Source organism: Scardinius erythrophthalmus (assembly GCF_964197995.2).
Source record: "Scardinius erythrophthalmus genome assembly, chromosome: 5".
NCBI classification, from domain to species: Eukaryota; Metazoa; Chordata; class Actinopteri; order Cypriniformes; family Leuciscidae; genus Scardinius; species Scardinius erythrophthalmus.
This window is the reverse complement of record NC_138225.1, coordinates 17,784,894-17,807,689: the sequence shown is the minus strand read 5'-3', so window position 1 is coordinate 17,807,689 and position 22,796 is coordinate 17,784,894. Positions and strand designations below refer to the sequence as shown.

Sequence of the window (22,796 nt, the reverse complement as noted above, 5' to 3'; positions counted from 1 at the left end):
CAACACAGTGTTTAAATTATGTTTTTAAAAATTAAGTTTTTCCATTTCGTCAAAAGTAGCATATTTGGTACCAAATTTTTTGCGGCAAAAAAAATATTTTGCCTATGCCTCAGCATGAGGTAAATCCGGCCCTGAAAATACCAATAAAGTTACACCATTTTCCAGCACCACTTCTAAAGGTATACCAAGATATAATGTGTTAAGTTGTAAAAATCCAACAGATGGTGCTGAAAAATAAATATACAGCTATAAATTTAAATTAGTCATCTGCATCAAATAATCTGAGTTGGCAACATGCCACAGATACACTGCATATTCTATTCCAAAGCACTATTCACATCTTCCCAATTTGGCCTCCAGTTGCTTAGTCATTATACCATGTTAAGACCCAGAGTTTGGCTAGCAGGAAGACAGAATGCCAGGAAACAGAGTGGGATTTCATATTCAAGCCAAAACTACCTTGCACCGGCATCTGCACCATGCGTCAGGTGTTGGAAGATTGATAGACACCTCTGGTGGTGGTACAGCACCTCCGTATTACAACGAAAAAAAAAAAAAAAACTAGGACAGGCTTTTATTCCTGCATATTGTTCTTCTTGTAACATTATTTTGTGGAAACATTTCAAACAAACCCTCAGACATATTTTAACATGAACACCCTCCAGCAAAGTATTTATAGAAAAGAAAGAAAAAAATACATGGATCTTGTTATTATTAAAAGGATAACATAACCTGAATGTGTATGAACTAATTACTACTGGGTGAAAAACAGCCTCGAAATAATGAACAGACAAAAATTCATTAGCATAAATACAAGAGTACAAGTAGTAAGTAAAAATCCTGAGCATCAAACAGTAAGACATAACTTGACATTCTGAAAACATGGTGCATGGTGAATCTAATCAGGGATTAAAGTGTGGAAGAGTTCATTAGCAATCAGTTTTTGTCTTGGGTATGAAAGACTTTCAGCTAGACCCAAGGACTCTTCACATGATATGTGTTCATGTTTTTCTGACAGGCCCTCATCCATATTTCATCAGTTTCACAAGCCTTTGTTCTGTCCATTAACACTTTCATCTTCCAATTTGTTTGCCGCTCCTCCCTCCTAAGAGAAAGCGTCAGTAAAGATGATAAAGAATTTTGCTACGGCTTTAGTTTTGCCAGATAATCTGCAAGATTCTCAAAGCATAACAACCCACATCTTAAATAACGAAGATTTAAACAGCATCTGCTTTCCTGAATGGATGTATTGTGCTTTGTGTCTTCAACAATACAATGTAAATTTAATGCCAATTAAAAAACAAATCTATATATGTATAAGGGCAGTCACTCACTAACAGTTATTTTGGTAATAGAGTAATCAATTGATTATTTTGAGGATTAATCAAGTAATCAGATTTTATTGTGGTAATAAAAATAAAACTAAGTGAACAATAACTACTAAAATTAATTAAAATTACTTAAAATACATAGGTATAATAGCAATGAGGCAATACTATTTGGTTCAAATAAAATATTAAAAGCAAGTAATCATATGGTTTTATTGAACACCACTGTTAAAATACATAATATAAACAATCAACTTAAGTACATTACGTACATTACATTATAACAAATGCCTACAGAGGGTGCCAATGGTCTGGTGATTGTTGTTGTTACACATACAGCATGATCAAATCCTTGTTTAATAGAGTGGTGCAGGTAGGACGTCACTTTGTAGACCAACAGGCAGTTAGCATCACACTGGTTCCCTTGACTAAAACACAATAAGATTTTTCTATAGGCTTTTGGATTAGCGCAAAAAACAAGTTCTGTGATCAACAAAAGTTTATGATACTTGCACATTTTGTCCATCAAGATAATTTTCAAAGATGCAGTCGCCAGAAGTAAAAAGCTAAAGGTAGGCTATAAACAAACTACACCATGGTCCTACGACTTTAACGTCACCACCACAAAAGCTTCCTTTCAGTTTTTATCTAAAAACACTTTCCCAGAATGTTTGAGTTAGAATAGTTTATAAGAGCACAATTATAAGCATAACGAGGCTATAAAAGCGGACTGAGCCTACCTGTTCGGCGTGATGGCGTTTAGTCTCCTCGACAGCCTCTGTAGTCCCATTTAACCACTTGTTAGCAACCTCCTTTTTCAAGACACGTAACAGCCTAAAAAAAATCACGAGTGGGGTAATACTGATGTATTTTATGTCATATAATAAAACGTGAAAGGGTCTTGAACTTGTGTTCGCCACAGACCTTATTTCAGGCATTTAACCAAAATCCCATAAAAAAAAACCCATTGACTTCGGGACGATGGAACCAGAAGTTCTAAAATGCTAACTCGCTTTGGCGTTTTGGCCTACAAAGTGATGTCATACCTGTACCACTCTATATTGGCCAAACAACATTTTTAATTCAAATGTCCGCTTAATGTTTAATATTTGGCCACTTCTTTGTGTTGGAAATGCTATAGCCACTGTAGTTTTTTTGAACAAGAACATGTGGACATCAAAACAACTTGAGTGAGGGTTTAAACTTTAATTTTGAAATCGCGATGATCAACAGGTTGCATATTTAGAAACAAATCAATGCATTCTTATATGTTGGCTTAGATTTATAAATGATTTAGGCCTAAGTTACAAATCTGGTGAAATAGCGCACTTTTACCTAGATGAACGTTATAAGAAAATCAAACTCGCAGCATATGCAGAGAGAGCCGAGCTGCTGAGATTTAAATGATAATAGTCCAAAATGTTGCATGAAACAAAGCGCATCAGACTTTATGGGTTCCCAAAAGCACGTTATTGGAAACCCAAACAAACAGCAGATGGAGATGCTGAGTTTGTGTAGAGCTGCATTAACTGTGAATGGAGTAGCTCTGAGAAACACTTGAACACATTTTCACAACAGCACTATGCTATATTATGATTTAAAATATCACGCAGCCTTTGAAAACCGTCTAATAACGCGGTTCATGGATTCTCATTAGTGGAATGTGCCACTTTGGGTATTTTGACGGTTAATCGACACAGACAAAGAGGATTTTTTTTAAATCAAGACAGCCCTAATATTTATTAAAAAATTAAACATCATCCGAAATAGATTAAAAACAATTGGGGGGTTTACAGACTGTTTTTGCTCTTAATCTAAATATGTGACCAAAAACCATTTCACATTGCAAACAGTAAATCTCCCACTGTTATGGCTAGTTTAGCAGAAACAAACCTGTGAAGTCACTGCTCTGACAATGAGAATAAACAGAAAAACATGTATGCAGGCATGCATTAACAACACATAGGGCCCTGGGACAAACCCATGGGCCCCCTTCATTTTGGTGCCACAACGTTTTCTACCATAGAAATTAGTATTTAAAAAAAATTATATCTTTAACACATCTATACAAAATAAATATGTTTTGGGCTACAACACATTAAAAGCATAAATGCAGATATGAGGTCAAAGCAAACAGTTTTATCATTAGAGGGTCTTCTTTCCCTTCCTTAGAAGAGGAGAATCATCATAATAGTTCTTGCTGTTTTGGCATGCTTCTGTCGCGAGCAACAATGCAGGTGACAAGGATACAGAGATATAGTGGTTACATTTAACCATAGTTCACATTAGTTGGTTGGATTCCCGGAGATGTTCTTTTAGCCGCTGGAGGTTGTTGGCATGGTCTAGGCCTTTCCTCTGTATAGATCAGCCCTCCATTTAGGTCAGTCTTGCGCTGCCTGGGCCCAGGAGTTAATTGGTATGCTGAAATCTATCGGATCTCTTTTTTTTTCTCTTCTTTATACCTGTTTGGGTCTTCTAACAGTGCAGGCACCCTCTTTGAGCACACAGTGCAGAATTGCATTGGGTATGTCAAGCCTATCTGAGGCAAATTAATTTTTAATATTACTAATAAGCTTTCCTGTAGCTCAAACGGTAGAGTGTTGACGCTTGCAACTCCAAGGTCATGGGTTCGATTCCCAGGGAAAGCAAGAACGGATAAGAATGTAAAATGTGTACCTTGAAATGCAATGTAAGTCGCTTTGGATAAAAGCACCTGCCAAATGCATAAAAATTTAATAATAAACTATGGTGAAGGGGTGGTGCGACGTTCGTCTGTTATAGGACAACTTAGTTTGAATAAAATTAATATTTGTGTAGTGTTCAATGTTGTTATCAATAGAGATACGCGGATGGGGTATTATTTCATCCGCAACCGCATCACATAACTCACCATCCGCACCAATGTTTTTTGACCAGATTTCAAAGCCGCACCCGCCCGCCATCCGCTAATTGTTTTGCGGTCTATGGACGATACGATGCTCTGCTGATGCGAGTCGCAAGAAAGCCCTTGTCTGTTCTTGAAAGGATGCAGCAAAGATATTTAATGCTAATGTATGAGGCATAGGCCTACGCTGAGTTTCATTCATTTACAATGAGATGCGCTCTAGTTCAACTTCACAATACAATGCAATGCAAGTGAACGCGGCGCATAGGAGCCTCAATGTAACGGCTATTATATTGTCTCATATATTTGCTTTTTATTTATTAAATACATGGAATTGGTTGATGAAACATTTATTAAAATTAAGATACAATTTGTACAAAACGAAATTCGCTTTAAAAGAAAGGCTTTCTACAAAGCAAACCTTAATGAAGTGGTAAAAATCATGTCTGATGATTTAAAAAACAAAACTTCATTAAGTGGTAAAGACCATGTCTCCCGATTGCAAAAGCTCATTGCTAATGTTTATTATTGCAAATGTTTTTCATTTGTTTAATAAATCTCATAATGATGGCACATCACTATATCATAGCTTTTATTTCTATCTCAAATGATTGGCGGTCGGTCAAGGGGTACTTGGCAAAGAATCAAATACAGTTAGAAACGACGTAGACCATTAATAACACAGACTGTTAACAATTGTTTTTAATTAGTATTTAAACATTCTCTATGATAAAAAATGTTTGTACAAAATATTTTAACACGGTTTTGGCGGTTATAGAGTTGTAATGACGGTGTTCAACTATAACCGTCGGTCTCACGGTTATATACTAACCATCACACCCCTACTTTTAAGTACATTCTGATGTGACCCTCAACATTCTGCTGATGAAACTGCAAACTATCTTCAGTAAAACTTCTCTTCAATTTATTATAATTCTGACTCCAGGTCTTCTTTCAAACATCTGGTCCTTGGGTCCTAAACTGTTACCCTCTAACAATGGTATTTGTAATGAACTCTTAAACACTAAAAAACAACCTCTATAAAAGTGACTTGTTTGCCCTTATATTACCTAATATTTAAATGTAGGCTAAGGATAATAATAGTAACATTAATAATGAATATCAGAATGTCATATTTCTACAGCTTTAGAAGCCTAACTGAATGGTAATTTGTATAGTGGTGGTGCTGTGTGTTTTGAAAAGCTTGTAATAACCGTTGTGTACAGTTTACCCCGACACATCAGTTTACATGGAGCTATTCGATCTGGTTTCAGGTTCACCATAGAGCCTTTAAATGTTCACATATCACGTTGTGCTTGTGTCGAATTCAAATGAGTCAAGCGACTTGCATTGGTTCTCTCTCAAATAGAGTGGCGAGACAAGTTTGTCAGCGCTGTGCAGGAGACGGTCCAGCTGCTCACACGCTGCGACTGCTGGATGCGCACGCAGTTTAATCAGGTAGCCGTTTCATCGCGTGGCTTTTGGTCTTTGTTTCCCAGGCGTGCCATAATAACAGCGCTTAATATGTGGGAGTGTGGTTTAGGGCTGTCATTTTTTATTTGATATTCGAATATGCATTCGAACGTGACATGAAATATCCCCAATCGAACTATAAATAAACTATTCGGTTTTTAAAGTGCCATGTGTAGCGCATTTTTTACAGTCTATGATTAGACAGTTTGTTTTTTATTTTATTGTTAGCCATCTCATCCAGTAGCGGGTGCTCTAAACATATTGTAGAGTAGGCCCATGACCAAATCAAGCGAGTAATAGCCAAAAGCCACCCTGTTTTGAAAAATGGAAGATAACGCACAGAATGGCCAGCATGAGCGGACAATTCTACCCCAACTCATCTAAAAAAGTAATGTCAGGAAATATTTTGGGTTCTACACCGTATGGTAAAGTACCGTATTTTCCGGATTATATATCAAAATTAATTCATACTGACTGACATGAACCAAGAGATAGCCTACATTACCGTCTACAGCCGCGAGAGTAGGCTACATGCGACTCCTGTAGCCTACCCCTGAAAAAATTAACTGAAAACAACTGAAAAACTGTTTACTGAAACATTAACCTAAAGACAACTGAGAAAGTCTGAACACAAGCAAAATGCCCCCAAAAAGAAAAAAAATCTCCATGTTTTCGGTGCTGATGCGGTGGTGACGCATTCATGTAACGTGAGGGTGGCGCTGCCAATAAAGCACGTAAAAGCTGTCACAAAGAACCGGCAAAAGTAATGACTATGAATGTCAAATATAGCAAGGAAACATTTTAATTTTTTACTAATAAACAAGTGTTTTCTGTGTCAGTGTCGGCTGCAAAGATTAAGTTGACGATGCTGACTCGCCAGAGAGAAATGCACATTTCATACGGATTATAAAAGCAAAGAACAGTCTGTTTTCTTTCGTTTTGAATTGTTCTGTTTAAAAGTAGACATTTCAAGCCTTCTTTATATGTCTAAGGTCTGTGAGGCAAGTCATACGCTAATTTTCGGTTCATTTATGCGACGAGCTCCAGGTTCACGCGCCGCTGCCTCCGTGTCGTGATTATCTATTTCCTACTATATTTATTTATCCTAATATTCGTATTTTTTAAATCCAGGCAATTGGTTGATGAAACATTGATTAAAATCAAGATACAATTAATACAAAACTAAATTAAATTTAAAGACAGGCTTTGTGCTTTCTGTTTGAGGTCTCTGTGAAAGTTTTAAAGCAGTCTTTTAGTGCCACTTTCAGAGCGCTCACATCCGTAACGGAGAACTGTCCCATCCTTAACATTGTTTTTTTTTTTTCGTGAAATAAATTTCTAACTAAATGCAACTTATAGTCCAGTGCGACTTATATGTTTTTTTTTCCTTTTCATGATGCATTTTTTGACTGATGCAACTCCGGAAAATACGGTAACCATTAAAGATAACGTAGTTTGCCGAATTGGCAAAAAAAAAAAAAAAAAAAAAAAAAGTTTACTTAAGCATCCTCGACATCCAATCTTCGCACTCACCTGTCAAGTTACCATCCAAATGAGGCAGCGGAGTCAGAGACACAGCAGACGGACAGGCGTCCAACATCATATGACTGCATAGCCTACTTTCCTGCACAACCGGTCGGCACCTTTTTTTCCATGTAACGTAAGCCTAATTTTGTCATTGGCTATGCATAGTGCATATTGGCACTTCATATAGATTAAGCTGATAACCTGCTGTTTCAAACATTAAGTCAAAAATGTATTTTTCAGACAGGCTATGGCTTGAGTCTGTTTATGACTGTCAGACTGTTAATAAATTTGTGATTGAATCTCCGTTACGGTGTTTTTTTTTTTTGGTTTGTTTGTTTGTTTGTTTTTTCGGGGGGGGTGGGGGGGTGGCTCGTAGCTATTCGGATATATTCGAATACATTGCTTGATATTTGATACCCGTTCGAATTCGATTTTTCTCAAAAGTGACAGCCCTAGTGTGGTTTATGGCAATCGGCCCAACGGGAAAAGTTCAGGTGCTCCCAGTGGCCATGTCAATCTACTCCACAGCCAATTACAGGCCCCCTGCTTACTTGGGCTTCAGCCCTGCCTAGCCCGATAGTTAATGTGTCCCTGCATGTGTGGTGCATTTATCCTTTCTGGAGTAAATAAATAAATATAAATAAAAGGTTATCAGGTTGTCTTGACAAACATGCTTTATATAGCTGCCTGTTCTCAGCAATGAAAGGGAAAAAAATAGTCACATCAGCTTACAATGGATTCATTATACTCTGAAAGTGCAATATTACCTACTTCACCCACAAATTGACTGGTGCCTTTTTCATACGAAAAAAAAAAGTTGTTGAATTTGAAAGAGACACTGGGATGTAAAAAAAAAAAAACTTGTTGAATGGTTATGTAATTTTATTCTAACTTGTTCTAATTACCACTATCTGAAGAAGCCCCTCACAGATAAATTATTTCTTCTCTTTATAAGATTCTAGCGGTTATTAGGCCAACAAGAACATCCTGATTTAGCCAACTGCACTGGAGCTAATTGAGGCAGCTAAATTTAGAGTCAAATTTAAAGACATTGCTGATCCTCACTTAGATAATAACAGAGTAGATGTGTTTAATAGAGTTGTGCTGAAACAAAGTCAGACCTCTCAAAAAAAAATACATGTGTAAGGCAGCCTATATCTTATAACATGAGGGCATTTAACCCATGACATATTTCCTGACTGATTTTGGATGTTGGACTGATTGTGAATGTTTTGGATATCACACTGTACTTTTGTGGAAGACAGTTTCCACCTTAAAATAAAAAATGGCAAAAATATAGTTTAAAATAAGAAATAAAGCATCATTATAATCATATATAAAGTCACATTTACATCATATAGTTACATTTTGTAATATAAATGTTTTTTACATTTGCGGCAGAAGCCGGCTTATTATACACACAATGAATATAAACTATTGTTCAAGAGTTTGGGGTTGGAAAGATTTATTAATGTTTTTGAAAGAAGACTCTTATGCTCACCAAGGTTGCATTGATTATTGAAAAAAAAAAAAAAAAAAAACACTGTAATAATGTCAAATATTATTTACTAAATATGAATTATTATAATACAAATAACTTATATTTTAATATATATATATATATATATATATATATATATATATATATATATATATATATATGTATATATATATATTTTTAAGTAATTTATTCCTGTAATGGCAAAACTGAATTTTCAGCAGCCATTACAGTCTTCGGTAATGGTTCATTATAATATGTTGATTATTTGAAAACACACGGTTCAAAAGAACAGCATTCATTTCATATAGAAATCTTTACTAACATTACAAATGTCTTTACTGTCACTTAAGGTCAATTTAATGAATCTTTGCTCAGTAAAATATTAATTTCTTTCAAAACAAAATCTTATTGACCGCAAGCTTTTGAAATGTACACACACACACACACACACAAACAATATTCAGAAAGATCACAGAAAAATGCTGAAACATAAAACTTGGTAGACCACCATTTATAGCATTAATGTAGATTAGGTGTAATTCTAAATGGTAAGTCAATGTATTTTTTTCTATCCTAATTTTAGAGGAAATTTTACATAAATTCTGTAGTATTTATTTTGACCATCCGCATAGGTCTTGTTTTGTGTCAGGTTAGAGGGAAAAAAAATCAACTAGCTTCCAAGCAATACATAGTTGTGACTGATTACTGTGCTGATCTATGCACATTAATTAATAGTTACTTACAGCAAGAACAATTCACCTGTGATTAGAGCAGTGGCGGTTTCTTCATTAGGGCGATCGGGCGACGCACCACCAAAGTGTGTAAGGGAGTAAGGGACTTTTTCAATCACTATCTCATTCAACCACAGAGTTACGCTAGCAGTCACTCACTGTTGTTCTGCCTCTGGATATAGTCCAATCAGCGCCGAGTCACGTTCTGTGGAGTACCGCCTCTTTTTGGGCGATTTCACTCTGGCTGAGAATCGCCCAGAGTCTTCCCATAGACTTACATTCAAAGATTTTTTTTTTCGAACTGCAGGCACTGCAATGCATTCTCTATGGGTTCCGGGAGGGCTCGCACTAACGTGCTTTCGTCATCATACGTAACCTTATCTTGTGCAGCGATTGGTGGAAACAAATGTTCCTCTAATAGTATTTAGCCATAAGCTGAAGTGACATCCAATAATTTCCTCAGTGCATAACTTACATTTCACGGACATATTCTCCATCTGTAAATGTTAGAAAGTCCAGTTTGCTGTCATGAGTGGGCGAGCTTTCTGCAAGCTATACTTCCGTGAACGAGCGCCCCCGCGTGCATGCGCGCCGAACAGACGGAGCGCAATGAATAGGAGCGCAATTATTCTGACTAAAATATACATTAACACTAAATTATAAATATATTTAGCTAAAACATTTGTTGTTGAATATTTGATGTTGTTGGTGAACATAAATGTGCTAGAGAATTTCAAACCTACATGTGTATTTTTATGATATTAGCTTTTTTTATTTTTTTTTGGTTTAGTAAATTTAACTACTTCTTTAAAAAACATTATTTTGTTTTTAGATTGTAATGTTGCAATGTTAGAATGTAATGTGATTTGACCCCTTTTTTGGATAGACTGCAGATAGACAGCAAGGTTACACTATGTTTGTTTTTATAACCTTCAATATAAACATTGTTTGTAGGACAATATCGATCAGGATATTAAATATTTAAAAAAAAATTTAAATACAGGTTTTTTTTATTCAAATAGAAAAATAATAATTAAATACTCAGATTATACTATACATCGCCATTTAGCCCAAAAATTCAGATTTATTTGGCAATTGGCTACCCTACCGGCTGAAGTTTTAGCTAAACTTTAGGCTAATGATAGCTACATTATTATCACTGTTAAATTGTTATTTAACAATAAGCCACATTCAGTCCTGAATTAAAAATTCAGTTTGTTGTGCCCCCCCAAAATTTTTTAGCACCAGCCGCCACTGGATTAGAGGTCGACCGATTCATTGGTTTTGCCGATATATCGGTACCGATAGTTGATTGGTGGAACTATCGATTTCGGCAAAAATCCACACCGATAGTTTTTCCGGGTTATGTCCGTTTCTGGAGCGGCTGAGAAGGGTGCGCAGTCATTACACAGTACGACAGCGCTGAAGAGACTGCTGGCATTATACAGAGCGAGAGTGGCCACTAGAGGCCAAATAAACTATCACCGGCTGAGTTGTTTACGTTAACACATGAGGCACGGAGAAAACACGCTTCACGGAGATCGCTGACACTTCAGATGCGCATTTAAAACAGACAGGGAAGCGGAATGAACAGAACACTAAAGTACATACTGCCATATCATTATAAAGTAATTAATTTGTTGACTAGATACTGCATTAGCCGTCGAGTCTGAGAGGAATAACATTAGTATGGCTACCTCAAGCGGTTAAAACAATGTGACAAAAACACTCAAACCTGACCCAAATGTTTTGTCGCAATTGTTACCATCTATTTGCATTCGTTTATATCCAGCTGGTCACTTTTATGCATTCATTAGCCAGTGAATTTCATATTTAAAGCTAGAGATGTGATTGCTTTCTCAACATTGATATGTTCATGTCGCCGACAGAAACATAAGCAAATCAGAAACGCATTCGATTTCAGTTCTTTTTTCTTTAATAACATATTGTTATTTAGATTAGATATTTATCAAGTGTTCTAAAATAGAAGCAAATAAAGTGAGAGACTATACATGTAATATAGGCCTAGGTCTACATTTATGTAATTTTAATGCTCTGGCCTTTGCAGATATTTAAATGGCCATCTTCTTTAAGCATGACTCTTTGGATTTATATGAAATGGTAGCACTTTACAATAAGATTACAATTTTGTTAATTTCAACATTTACTAATACATTTTAAATTGAGTTTTAATTTTTATTTCATCTGTTATTACCTTAGTTAATGTTCAACGAACTAACATGAATGATCAAGTTACAATTGTACTGCTCAAATATTAATACATGCAGTAAAAACGTATATTGCATAACGCATATAGTTCATGAAAGCTAGCTCATACATCCTTGTTAACAAATGGGACTTGAAAGTGTTACCTATGAAATTTACATAGGCTATGTTTCTAGGTTATAGCTAAAGAAACACATTTGACCTGTAATTTTTTAATGTTTAAATTATTTTCTGTAGAGTTTGTTCTGTAGAACTTATTTTAATATATTCATATTTATATATTTATTTCATTTAGCACATTTCAGTTCAGCACTGTTTTACTTGGAGTGTTATGTTTGTTTTTAAAGAGGCTACATGCGATTTTCTGAAATTTAAACTCGCGACTGACACCTGTGGCCAAAAAACAGAACTGCTCTTCCTTTCTGCTCGCTCTCGTACGTGCACACTTCACAAGCCATCCGCTGCAAAGAAGTCAACATTATGTTTACAGAGGTAAGAACAGTCAAATACATATATTGTTTGAGAAACGAAGTTGATTTGCTGACTAGCGGTGGTGGCAGAGTGATCTGAAACGTTTAACATGAACGCGCTTGACGTCACATCCGCAGACAGCGCACGAAAAATCCGACCCGACAGAAAATAGGAAAAATAGGATACAGGCTTATAGGTGCACCCACTGTGAGCTGACAAGGTGTCAGTATGCTCATCAGGAGATGTTTGAGTCATAAATGGTCAAGTAAAAAGTCTTGTATTGTTACGTTTATTTTGGGGGAAAAGTTTATTTTGCATATAGCCTCTTTAATCCCAGTATCCATTTTAAAAATAAAAATATCGGTTGAATAATCGGTTATCGGCATGTACGGTAAACCTAAATATCGGTATCGGTAAAATCCACTATCGGTCGACCTCTACCTGTGATTATTGTCCTTTAGTCCTAAGAGTGAATCAGGGGTCTCATCAGAAACAAACTCACATATGCCATTCCAATCTTGTAGAGTAGGGTCCAGGACAACGAGAGGGCGGTTTGTCCTTGAACACTGATAATATTGCCATGACCAAGCATAAGTAAGGCCTGCATTCTTCCCACTCTGCACTAAAAACTACATTATTTTTGTCCAGTTTAATGCGTTGAAATATTTAACGCAATAGTGATACATTATGATCCTGCTCTTATTCATACAAATGCTTTTAAACACTTAAAGCGCGACAAAACAAAAGAACGCGCTGCCTGTGAATGTCCTGACTGCAGTGACACGCGCCAGTATCTGAACAGACAGCACGCCAGAATTCAGTTCTCTTTTGCGCTTGAACAAACAATAACACACAATTATGCCAAAATGTCAGTTTTGTTGAGTAGGCTACCTTTAAAACATAAAGAGCAGTCTTATGATGAATGTAAAAAGTTGTAGGAGAATGTGATAAGTAGCCTATGAGATTCGTGTTTCTGTCAGCAGTGGCTGGTTTTAAAGTGACAGCAGCCAATAAAGCTTTCTGTCAGTAAAGTTCATCAAAGAACAACGCGAACAGAGAAAATTACTCACTGCTCGACTAAAGAACTTTTGTAGCTTTAATAAGAATTAGTCTATATTTAATTTATAATTTATGCAGTGCAAATTGTTTGATAACTTTATTCAATTTATGTATATGTCCTACCTGTTAGACAGCAAGGGCACAGGTAAATATGACATTTATTTTATACTATTATACTATTGAGACAATAACAAGTTTGCAGTAATGCAAAGGTGTCACTATTTAATTTTGTAAAAAAAAAAAAAAATTATTTGAAAACACTGTGCATTTAGTTGTTGTTGCTAGTTTGAATTGAGAAATACACATTTCAACATTATCACTAATCTGTGTGTGCATTTTACTTGAGAACCAAGCAAGGTGACTCATGAAACCATTTGTTTAATTATATCGCAATCGCAATATTGACCTCAATAATCACAATATGACATTTTCCCCAAATCGTGCAGCCCTAGAGTAAACGCATAAGCCAAGGGGACAGTAAGAGAGAGAGAGACAACAAAAAGAAATCAAATAGCATAGCGCGCCACTGAGATTACACCCAATGGGAGACACAGGCCACAGACCTCGCTTACTGCTTAAAAGATGCCAGATAACTTTTGTTTGCTTTATGCATTGCATAGCTATTGTCAGTAGTGGATATATAGAAAAAAGGAATCTTTAATTTCCTTATACCAAATGCTTGGATTTAACATTCAGAAGATGTTTCCCTGGAGCTCAACATTATTTATATCACTTCTATCACACCTGTACTTGTGATATTCTCAGTCGTTGGTAATACACATGAAAAGGTATGGAATAGCATTGAGCACATAAAGGAACCTACCGGTGCCTTGAGGACTCTAAAATGAAATCCAATTCTGGAAGGGCTGTTCCTGTCAATGATTGTCTTTCTACATTATTAATGCCCCTTTTAATACAGCTGATGTTAATTTGTTCAGTTCAAATGTCTGGATTTTCTCTCCCTCCTCCAATCTATCGCTCTCTGTCTCTCATACACTCTCTCTCTCTCTGTCGTTGGCTCTCTTTCGTTCTTTCAGTCTTTGATGTTTCAGGGGTGAGGATTAAAAGCTCATCGCAAAGAAAAAAAATTGTGCCTCAGCATAATTTCTAAACCCATGACCTGAGCGCTAAAGCCTCTGTAGATGTTTCAACTCTACAGTTCAGATCCAATAAAATGAGCTCCAGGGCAATTTCAATGGAAACAGATTTTTTTTCTATATAAAATCTAATGCCAACGTTTTTTGCACCTTATTAGTTCAGGAAAAATGTCTAAGTTTCTTTTGAATGACAGAAAGGATTGAGTAGACTATATGTGCATACTTCAAATATGAATTTAGTAAATGAACCATGCAAATGAATGAAAGTTTGAGTCATTTGTAATTGATCTGTAATGCAGATGGAGAGGATGATGGGTGATAAACAGGATGTTTATTGAAAAACAAGTTGTGAAAATGATGGAAATTACGGTGGGTGACGAGGCAGATAAACACAGGAGGGAATGGAGACACTGTGGAAGGACGAGACGCTGGAGATAGTCCACAATGTGAAAACGAGACCGGACGATGAGCTGGGGTGAGGTGTCTATAGAGGCAGTGATGAGGGTGATGAGGTGCAGGTGTGAGTGATTGGGAATGACGTGCAGGTGGGAACCAAGGAGAGTGATGGGAGATGTATTGCAGATCTGTGACACTAATGTGTTTCAGTTTATTGATTGCCACTGGAGTGTACTTGAAACATGCCCTTTATGTTCACAGTATATATTTAATTTCAAAAGCTTGCTGGTAGGGATGCACCAATATGAAAATTTTGGCTCATGTTTTCTCTAATAAACGTGGATACCTGAGCACGCATTCGATACACTTTGGAGTTTGTCTGAAGTGAGACAGCAAGAGAGACAAGAAAAACTCTCCTTCACAAATCTGGGTCTCCACACAAAATTACAGTTCCTACTGCATGTCTTTCCACATTAGGAGCATGACAGCATTTTTCATTTAATGCCTGTGAAGGTTTGCAAAATCTAAGCCAAAATCATCAAAAAGATTTTAGCTTTTTAGCAGCTTTTAGCAATTTACCCAGCTGTCTCAGATGCACTATGGACAGCCTTTTTCCACCGTATAATAAATTAGTAATGCACCGAAATTAATTTTTTACAAAAACACAGAAACCAAAGTATTCATTTAGCCGAAAATGGAAACCAGAAATAAAATGTCTGTAATGACATTTTGGGTAATTGAACTTTTCAGGGTGTGTTCACAGGTGATTAACCAGTAGTGGTAAAATTAACCAGCAATGAGCATGCCTCTCAATATTTCAGCCGAACAAATATTACACATTGCCACTCTACCATTTTTGGCATTCACACTGTGTGAACTCTGACACAGTCAAAACGCATCAGAGTAAACAGTTTCTGTCAGTGACTGACCCAGCAGCCCAAATTGTTTTTTTGTTTTTTTTTGCCGTTTCGCTCAATTTCGGTTGTTGAATTTTCTGTGCTTTACTAAGTGAAATTGTACTGGTTAAATAGCTAGATCGTTCAGTCCTCATGGGACAATCTAACTGAATTACATGCTAACACAAAACAAAACCAGAATGAATATTTTACACTGACCAGCAAACTATCTTCTTGTCGTACTCCATGCCTGTCTGGGCAAATACATTATGTTCCCGTCCGGGCCAGTTCAGGTTACAGCTCTGTTGACGAGTGGCCATATAACTCACAGTTCAGTGACCACAGGGGAAACACTGTGCAATACAGCTAAGCTGCTATTCCTCACAACACAGATCAGAGGACATGCACACAGAGCCTTCTATGAGCAATCACAGAAAATGTCCAGAAAGCAGGCTAACAGTGTGGGAGCTGTAGTTGTTACTACTGTCAGTGTCCTTGAACAAGGCACTTAACCTCTGGTGGCTCCAGAGGGATTGTCCCTATGATAAGTACACTTTAGATAAAAGCATCTAAAATTACTAACATCAAACAAACAAAAAGGCAGAGAGATATTTCTATATACAAGCAGACAGGATGTAGTCAGAAACCTGGTCTCACCTCGTAATGCGCCACTCGCTGAGACTCTGAGATGAGCTGAGCGCTGCACACTTTGCAGTAACTGTCTGTGAAAAGGCCTTGATCCACCTCTGTTGACTTCATCTAGACAAAAAAATATATTTTAATACTGTTATATATAAGCACTTCATTATACACATTACATACACTTTCATCACTAGGCACAAATGAATTTGAATATGATAGAAGTTGAATTGAAACCACTGCACAGCTATTATAGACGTACTTTAGGGAAAAACAGTGCACTGCACTGTCATGAAAATGTGTCACATTAAATATTCATGAAGGCATGTTGTTTCCGTCACTTTAATTATTTCAGCATGCATCACATATTAAAACACAGAGCAAGCACAAGGTCATGACATGTCTCTATTGGAGCTGCTTTTCACTCCCAGAACGGATTTTAAACAGACTGGAACGGTTTAAGAGCAACAGATAAAAACCTTCATATGATTTTCATGTGACGAAATATGCATTTTTCAAATGGCAATCCAATGCAAAGCACCAACAAATAAAATACATTTTCACAAAGTTAACTTTAAACCTCAATACCATGTGCTTTGCAGAAGATAAGTGAACAAGTCAAGGGCTTAAAATTCCCATATTAGTTGCAGCCAGATACAGGTAGAGGAGAAAAAGTAATAAAGAGCTAAAGAAACAGTAAGAAACCTTTTTTTGATTCTAGGGTATACATTAGGCAAATGCTAGAAAGAAAAACTTGACTGATTTTGTACAATACCAATTTTTGTACAATTTATTTGTGTGTCTCCTGGATAATGAATGAACTGATCACTCTGTAGTTATGCTTTGCCTCGTGGACGAATTAGAATGTCTTTATTACAACCAATTACTAACAGCTGCACTGGAGACAAGGCTTTAAAAAGCCACTGACTGTGTGGGTGCTTCTCAATTCGCAGGCTGCGGCCTAGTAAGGCTGCCACATCATCAAGCTCCGTCTCGATTTGACGGATTCTTGTAAGGCAGTCTTCGCTTTGTGTCCTTCGTTTGGATTATTTTGAAGGATTATCAAGTGTATCCTTTGCATCCTTTGCACACATTCCAACTTACAAATAAAGAATTAGCTGAAAATGAATCTGCACTGAGCTTGTCCAATTTCATTATGTACTGCAATAAATAAATAAACATGCGAGAGAAAGGCATTATGTTTTCTTTAGCTTTTTGTTGTAAATCACTCAATGCTAGCTCATAATGTAAACCATGGGGAGACCAGACAGTTGTCATTCACTCTACTGCATGAATAGAAAGTCAGTTAAAAATCTTTCATGTTTTTCCACAACTAATTTTAATAGTATATTTGTTCTGTGACTGTGGGGGTGGAAACCTTTATGGCATAGCTATGCACACTTTCTAGTCGCATTCTCATCCTATTTAATGCTGAGGAGGACTCTAGTCTATAAGCCTCAGGACTGGCCTAAGAATGACGCAGCCTACAGCCCTGTTTACACCTGGTATTAAAATGCATCTTGGTCAATCACATCACATGTAGACGAGGGAGACACATAGGCTACCCGTTTACACCTGGTGTTTTATACCGTCACTTTTGTCCACTTTCAACCACTTCTTACCTCATTTCTTCCTGCATTGAAAATGTTTTCATTCGACAAAAAGCGAATTTTTGCAAGTGGGGCTCGATGCAGAGCCAAGTGGGAGGAGCTAGAGCTCCAGCCCCTCCCCTCGCTGGAGCTCCAGCCCCTCCCCTCGCTGGATTTAGTGGGCGGGGCCGCGCATGCGCAGGTAAACTTTCTCGCTATCAAAGAGTTACGTCACGATCTTTTCCCGCAGCGTTGCATTCCGGGAAGGCGCCGCCATTTTAGGTGGTAACTCTATCAGTTGATCAGTTGCCATGGTTACTTCTACAGTGAGGCCAAGATAAATAGCAAAAGAGAGAGAAAAGATCAGTTTGATATGCGTTTGCATTTTAGCGATATTCCACAGTTTCTTGGGAAGATATGGAGAAGGAAAAAGCTTAAATAAACGGCCTATCACGTTAATGACGTAGCCTACGACATTGCCAGAATGTACGATCTGTCCGCACACGGCAGGTCCAAAATGCACATCCAATATCAGATTTATTTCCACATAAAAATAAAACAAATAAAGGCCCTATTTTTAAATATATTTTATATAGTCCTATAATGTTTTTTATATAGGCTAATATATTAAAATGTATATTTGTTAATAGGCTATCTTCATAATTAAACAAAAACACATCTAACATAACATAACCTGAGTTGTTCATTTTTTTCAATATGTTCTTATTTATTTCATTAACGAAATATCAATCTTCGTCTTTATACCAGAAGATAGCCTACAAAAATCTTCAAGATAGCCTACAGTATAACGGATTATCACCTTATAAACAGTCCTTTGTGGAATAAGGCCTGCTATATAGAAATAGCATAGCCTTTTATAGCATCTTAATTTAAACTTTATTTTGTTATTAGGTTAATAAAATGCTAACTCGTCTAATGTAATGTAAAGAGCTGGATACTAATACTTAAATAGGCTTTATGTCATTAGATAAGGCCATCTAATTTGATTAGAGTTGATAGACTAAATATTTTTAACGTTAGTCATTCATTTAGCCTAAGCAATTACTATATCGCATTAATCCATCCTGGGTGCAGTTCAAGCAAGCACCGGCAAAAGTAGGCTAATGATAATAAATATGTCTGAAAAAAATAACGAAGCATTTTCATTATGTATTAATAGGCTGTGTACAGTAGGCTATCATAACACTGAACAATTCAACATAAATCTGGGGTAGCCTAGTGTCTCAACTCTCCCCCACTGGCCACCCCGCACATTTCTTTTGCATTTACCTTGCATGACACAATACCATGAAATATTTTTTAATAAGTTTTTAGAGCACAGAATAGCCTAATGTTTGATGCATCCGTTGTTCAAATTGCAGGGGACACAATATGTAGGCTATGCACAGTAAAAATGTAACATGAATGTCCATTGGGGGCTATTGCTTGAACGTAGAAGTTGCCTATGATAAAGACATGATAGCCTATAGGCCTACTAGCATATAGGATCGAGCTGTAGCCTATGATGCATTTGCAAATTGATAACATAAAAACAGTTACCAATAGGATACTCTGCTCATTTCGTTATTTCAGGTTAGAAGCCAACAGGAAGAATTTCCATCGGAGTAACCCCGGCGACAGCTGACAGCCCCAGACCCAGACCCAGACCAGACCCCTCCCCAACACACACACACACACACACACACACACACACACACACACACACACACACACTCACTCACTCACCCTCACACACACTCACCCTCACCTGTACAATTGTTCAGTTAAAATAAAATCTTTGGTCCTTACAATTTCTCACTTGTCTTCTATGGCTGTTTTCTTTTGGTAAAAAAAGTAAAAAACCATAAAAGTCCCATAAACGTTCCGAAAGGCCGCTGTTGGTCATGTGAACGTCCTTTTGAACGTCCGGAGGAGGACGGGGACGTTCGGGGGGACGTTCGCACAGGCCATTTAGGGGACGTTCTGGGGACCTTTTTTTGTTAGCTGGGTAGCACCTCCATCCCCAGCATCAGCAGCACCACCTCCATCCAGGCGCGCTGGAAGCTGTTTCATGCGAACGGGGCTGAGGGCTGGGTTGGAAAATATGTGACGTCATTATGTTGTGGCTGACAAGGTCACGTAAATGCGGTGGACAAAAAATAAATAGGGGTGCACTATCTAAGCTTTTACATTGCCTTTTGGGTCATTCCAGAATTGGAGGACATTTCATGTCCCACCTATGAAATTTCAAATAATCTATGTATAATATACAAAAAAATGAGTCACTGTGTAAAAAACACTTGTCCTGAAACTAAATATATATAGACTTGAAGATTTTTTTTTCTTAAATATTAATGAAAATAAAAAAAGTCTATAGTACCCACTTAAATGCCATTTTTCTCTTGTCCCACCTTCTAGATGACCAAATTGAATGTTAAATATAACTGTTAAAATACATTTTAAATATCCCTTTTTTTGCATGATTTTGTTTATATATGCCTCTTTTAATTGTTAAAGCATTTTTTTAATTGATATAAATATTTTAAATAATAGAAATGTTGCAATAAAGTTATGTCCCCAACATCGTGCAACCCTGTTACCGAAATATTTAGACTGGCAGAAGAAGAAGAAAAAAAACAGTGAGTGACATGATACACAGGAAATAACATCACTAAGCAGTTTGCCACCAGAATGGGTAGAACAAAGGTATATTCTCTCTTTGATTTTTCATGTTATTATACAATTTTTAGCCTTGATTGAATGTGTCACTCTAACAAATGCAACCCTGTTACACTTATTATCAGAATAAGACAAATTAATTTGAAGGTTTTCTTCTTCTTTTTTACATAAGTAAGTTTGTCCTAAAGACAACAGTTAGAGCTAGCTAAAGAGCAAGTTTCTATTCATGAGAAAAAGCTAACATTAGCATTAATTTGCAACCCTGTTACTCACAACCCTGTTACCATAATTAGAGTAACAGGGTTGAATCTCCTTCAGTCCACTCATAAGGGACAATCTATTCATGTGACCGGTCTTCATTTAATTTACAAACTAAATATTTAGCATCTTAATTAATAAAAATCAATATTAGAAGAATAAATTAATGAAATTTTAAAAGAATAATTCCAGAATACAAAATAATGAAAGAAATATAACAAATGATAATAACAAAAGGAGAGAATTTGAGTGAAATATTAACAAATATAACACCCATTACATTAAGCTAAATAATTAATATAATTTTGATTATAATTTAGCATACATTTCATGTTATTAATGTATTACCCTGTAACTTTTCGCAACCCTGTTACTTAAATTTCAACCCTGTTACCGTATAATTTTTATTAAAATAATAATAAATTACCTTTTTTAGCTCACAGGGGCTTGAGCTATTGTCATTACCGTAGTTTGAAGGATTATATGCATTATGCATTTTAGCAAATACTTGAAAATATATGCTGAAATCAGTCAAATAAAACATGTCAAAAGTAAAAAATTTGGCAAAGATGGAACTCAAAAGTTACTGAAATGAATTTAAATCAATTTAAATCAAGTGATATCTAAAATTAAATATTTATATAGAGTGATTGTGACTTTCTATACCTAATGGCAGGAAATTATATTTAAAAAAATCAATAAATATACTTTTTTCGGGTTCCTGAGTATTGGTAACAGGGTTGCATCCAGCACCAAAAAAAAAAAAAAAAAAAAAGTACTATAAAAAGTGTGCCTTTGATACCTGAGCTGGACGAATCAAATTATTTAATGGTATATTGCCTGTTTTTATGAAATACATAATAAAAAATAGTAAAATAAAGGGCCAATTTTTCAAAATTATGGATGCCTAACTTAAATGTCCTCCAATTCTGGAATGACCCTTTTAAGTCTAGTAATTTACATAATCAAGCAGACGCTTTTGTCCAAAGCAGCTTTAAAAGTGAGGAAAACAACGAAACCGTTATAAAGATAAAATAATAAATAGATACAAAGTTTCAACCGTTTTTAGAAACAAACACAAACACACACACACAGTGTGAGTAATGTTCTTATTAGGTGTTTACGCGTTTGTCACAGAAACGATAAATTTAATCATAATCACGACAAATATTAGAGAAAAATACAATATGATGTATGCCAGCATCTTGCGCATCAAAACAAACTTGTCCTTCCATCACGGTTGAACTCGCACTAGATCCAGCAAGGGTGAGCTAGACCTCTAGCTGCAGCGAATCCCCGCTCACTAAATCCAGCGAGGGGAGGGGCTGGAGCTCCAGCGAGGGGAGGGGCTGGAGCTCTAGCTCCTCCCATTTGGCTCTGCATCGAGCACCATCTCAATTTTTGTCCCGCCAAAGCCTTTTGATCGGTGAGTGACGTAGATGACTGCTGCGCACGTGACAGGGCCTTGGCCTAACAACGAGCAATGAGCCTCGGCAGCGTGCGCGCACTCTCACCGTCTTCAAACTGTCTCGCTCTCTCTCCCTCGCGCATATTAATCAAAATCAATTTAGAATTGACACGATGGAAAAAGGTGGAAGCAACCGAAGTTTCCCTAGGAGCATTCGGAGATTTTTTTTTCCTGAATTACCGCTGGGTGTTAGTTGTGCGCTTAAAAAAAAAAAAAAAAAACCTTGTCTTATCTTCTCTGAAAAGCGTTCCGCACATTCAGCTGACATAAACCACTCTTTCAATAAACCAAAAACCTATCCAGTGATGAAATGTTTTCTGTGTTACAAATCTTATGCTATGTCCTAACTGCCGGGATAATCACACAACGCGTGCCGTGGTGGTCCGCTATGACACGACCGATTCGCGAACTAATGACTCTTTTGAACCGATTCTATTTAATGAATGGTTAAAACCCTATGGTTAAAACCTCTATGGTTAAAACAACTGATCTGTCCAACACTGAACTCACGAGACGTCTCAATCGGTGTAACAAATCGGTAACACTTTACAATAAGTTTCCATTTATTAAAATC

At 36.6% G+C, this 22,796-nt stretch overlaps 1 protein-coding gene across 1 annotated transcript in view; it reads right to left on the bottom strand.

Moving 5' to 3' along the window:
* zmat4a (zinc finger, matrin-type 4a) overlaps window positions 1-22,796 on the bottom strand; it is a 115,880-nt gene that overhangs the window by 63,947 nt on the left and 29,137 nt on the right. Inside the window, exon 2 of the mRNA XM_081365479.1 lies at window positions 16,247-16,348. Coding sequence (XP_081221605.1) covers window positions 16,247-16,348 — 102 coding nt within the window. The remainder of the gene's footprint in view (window positions 1-16,246; window positions 16,349-22,796) is intronic.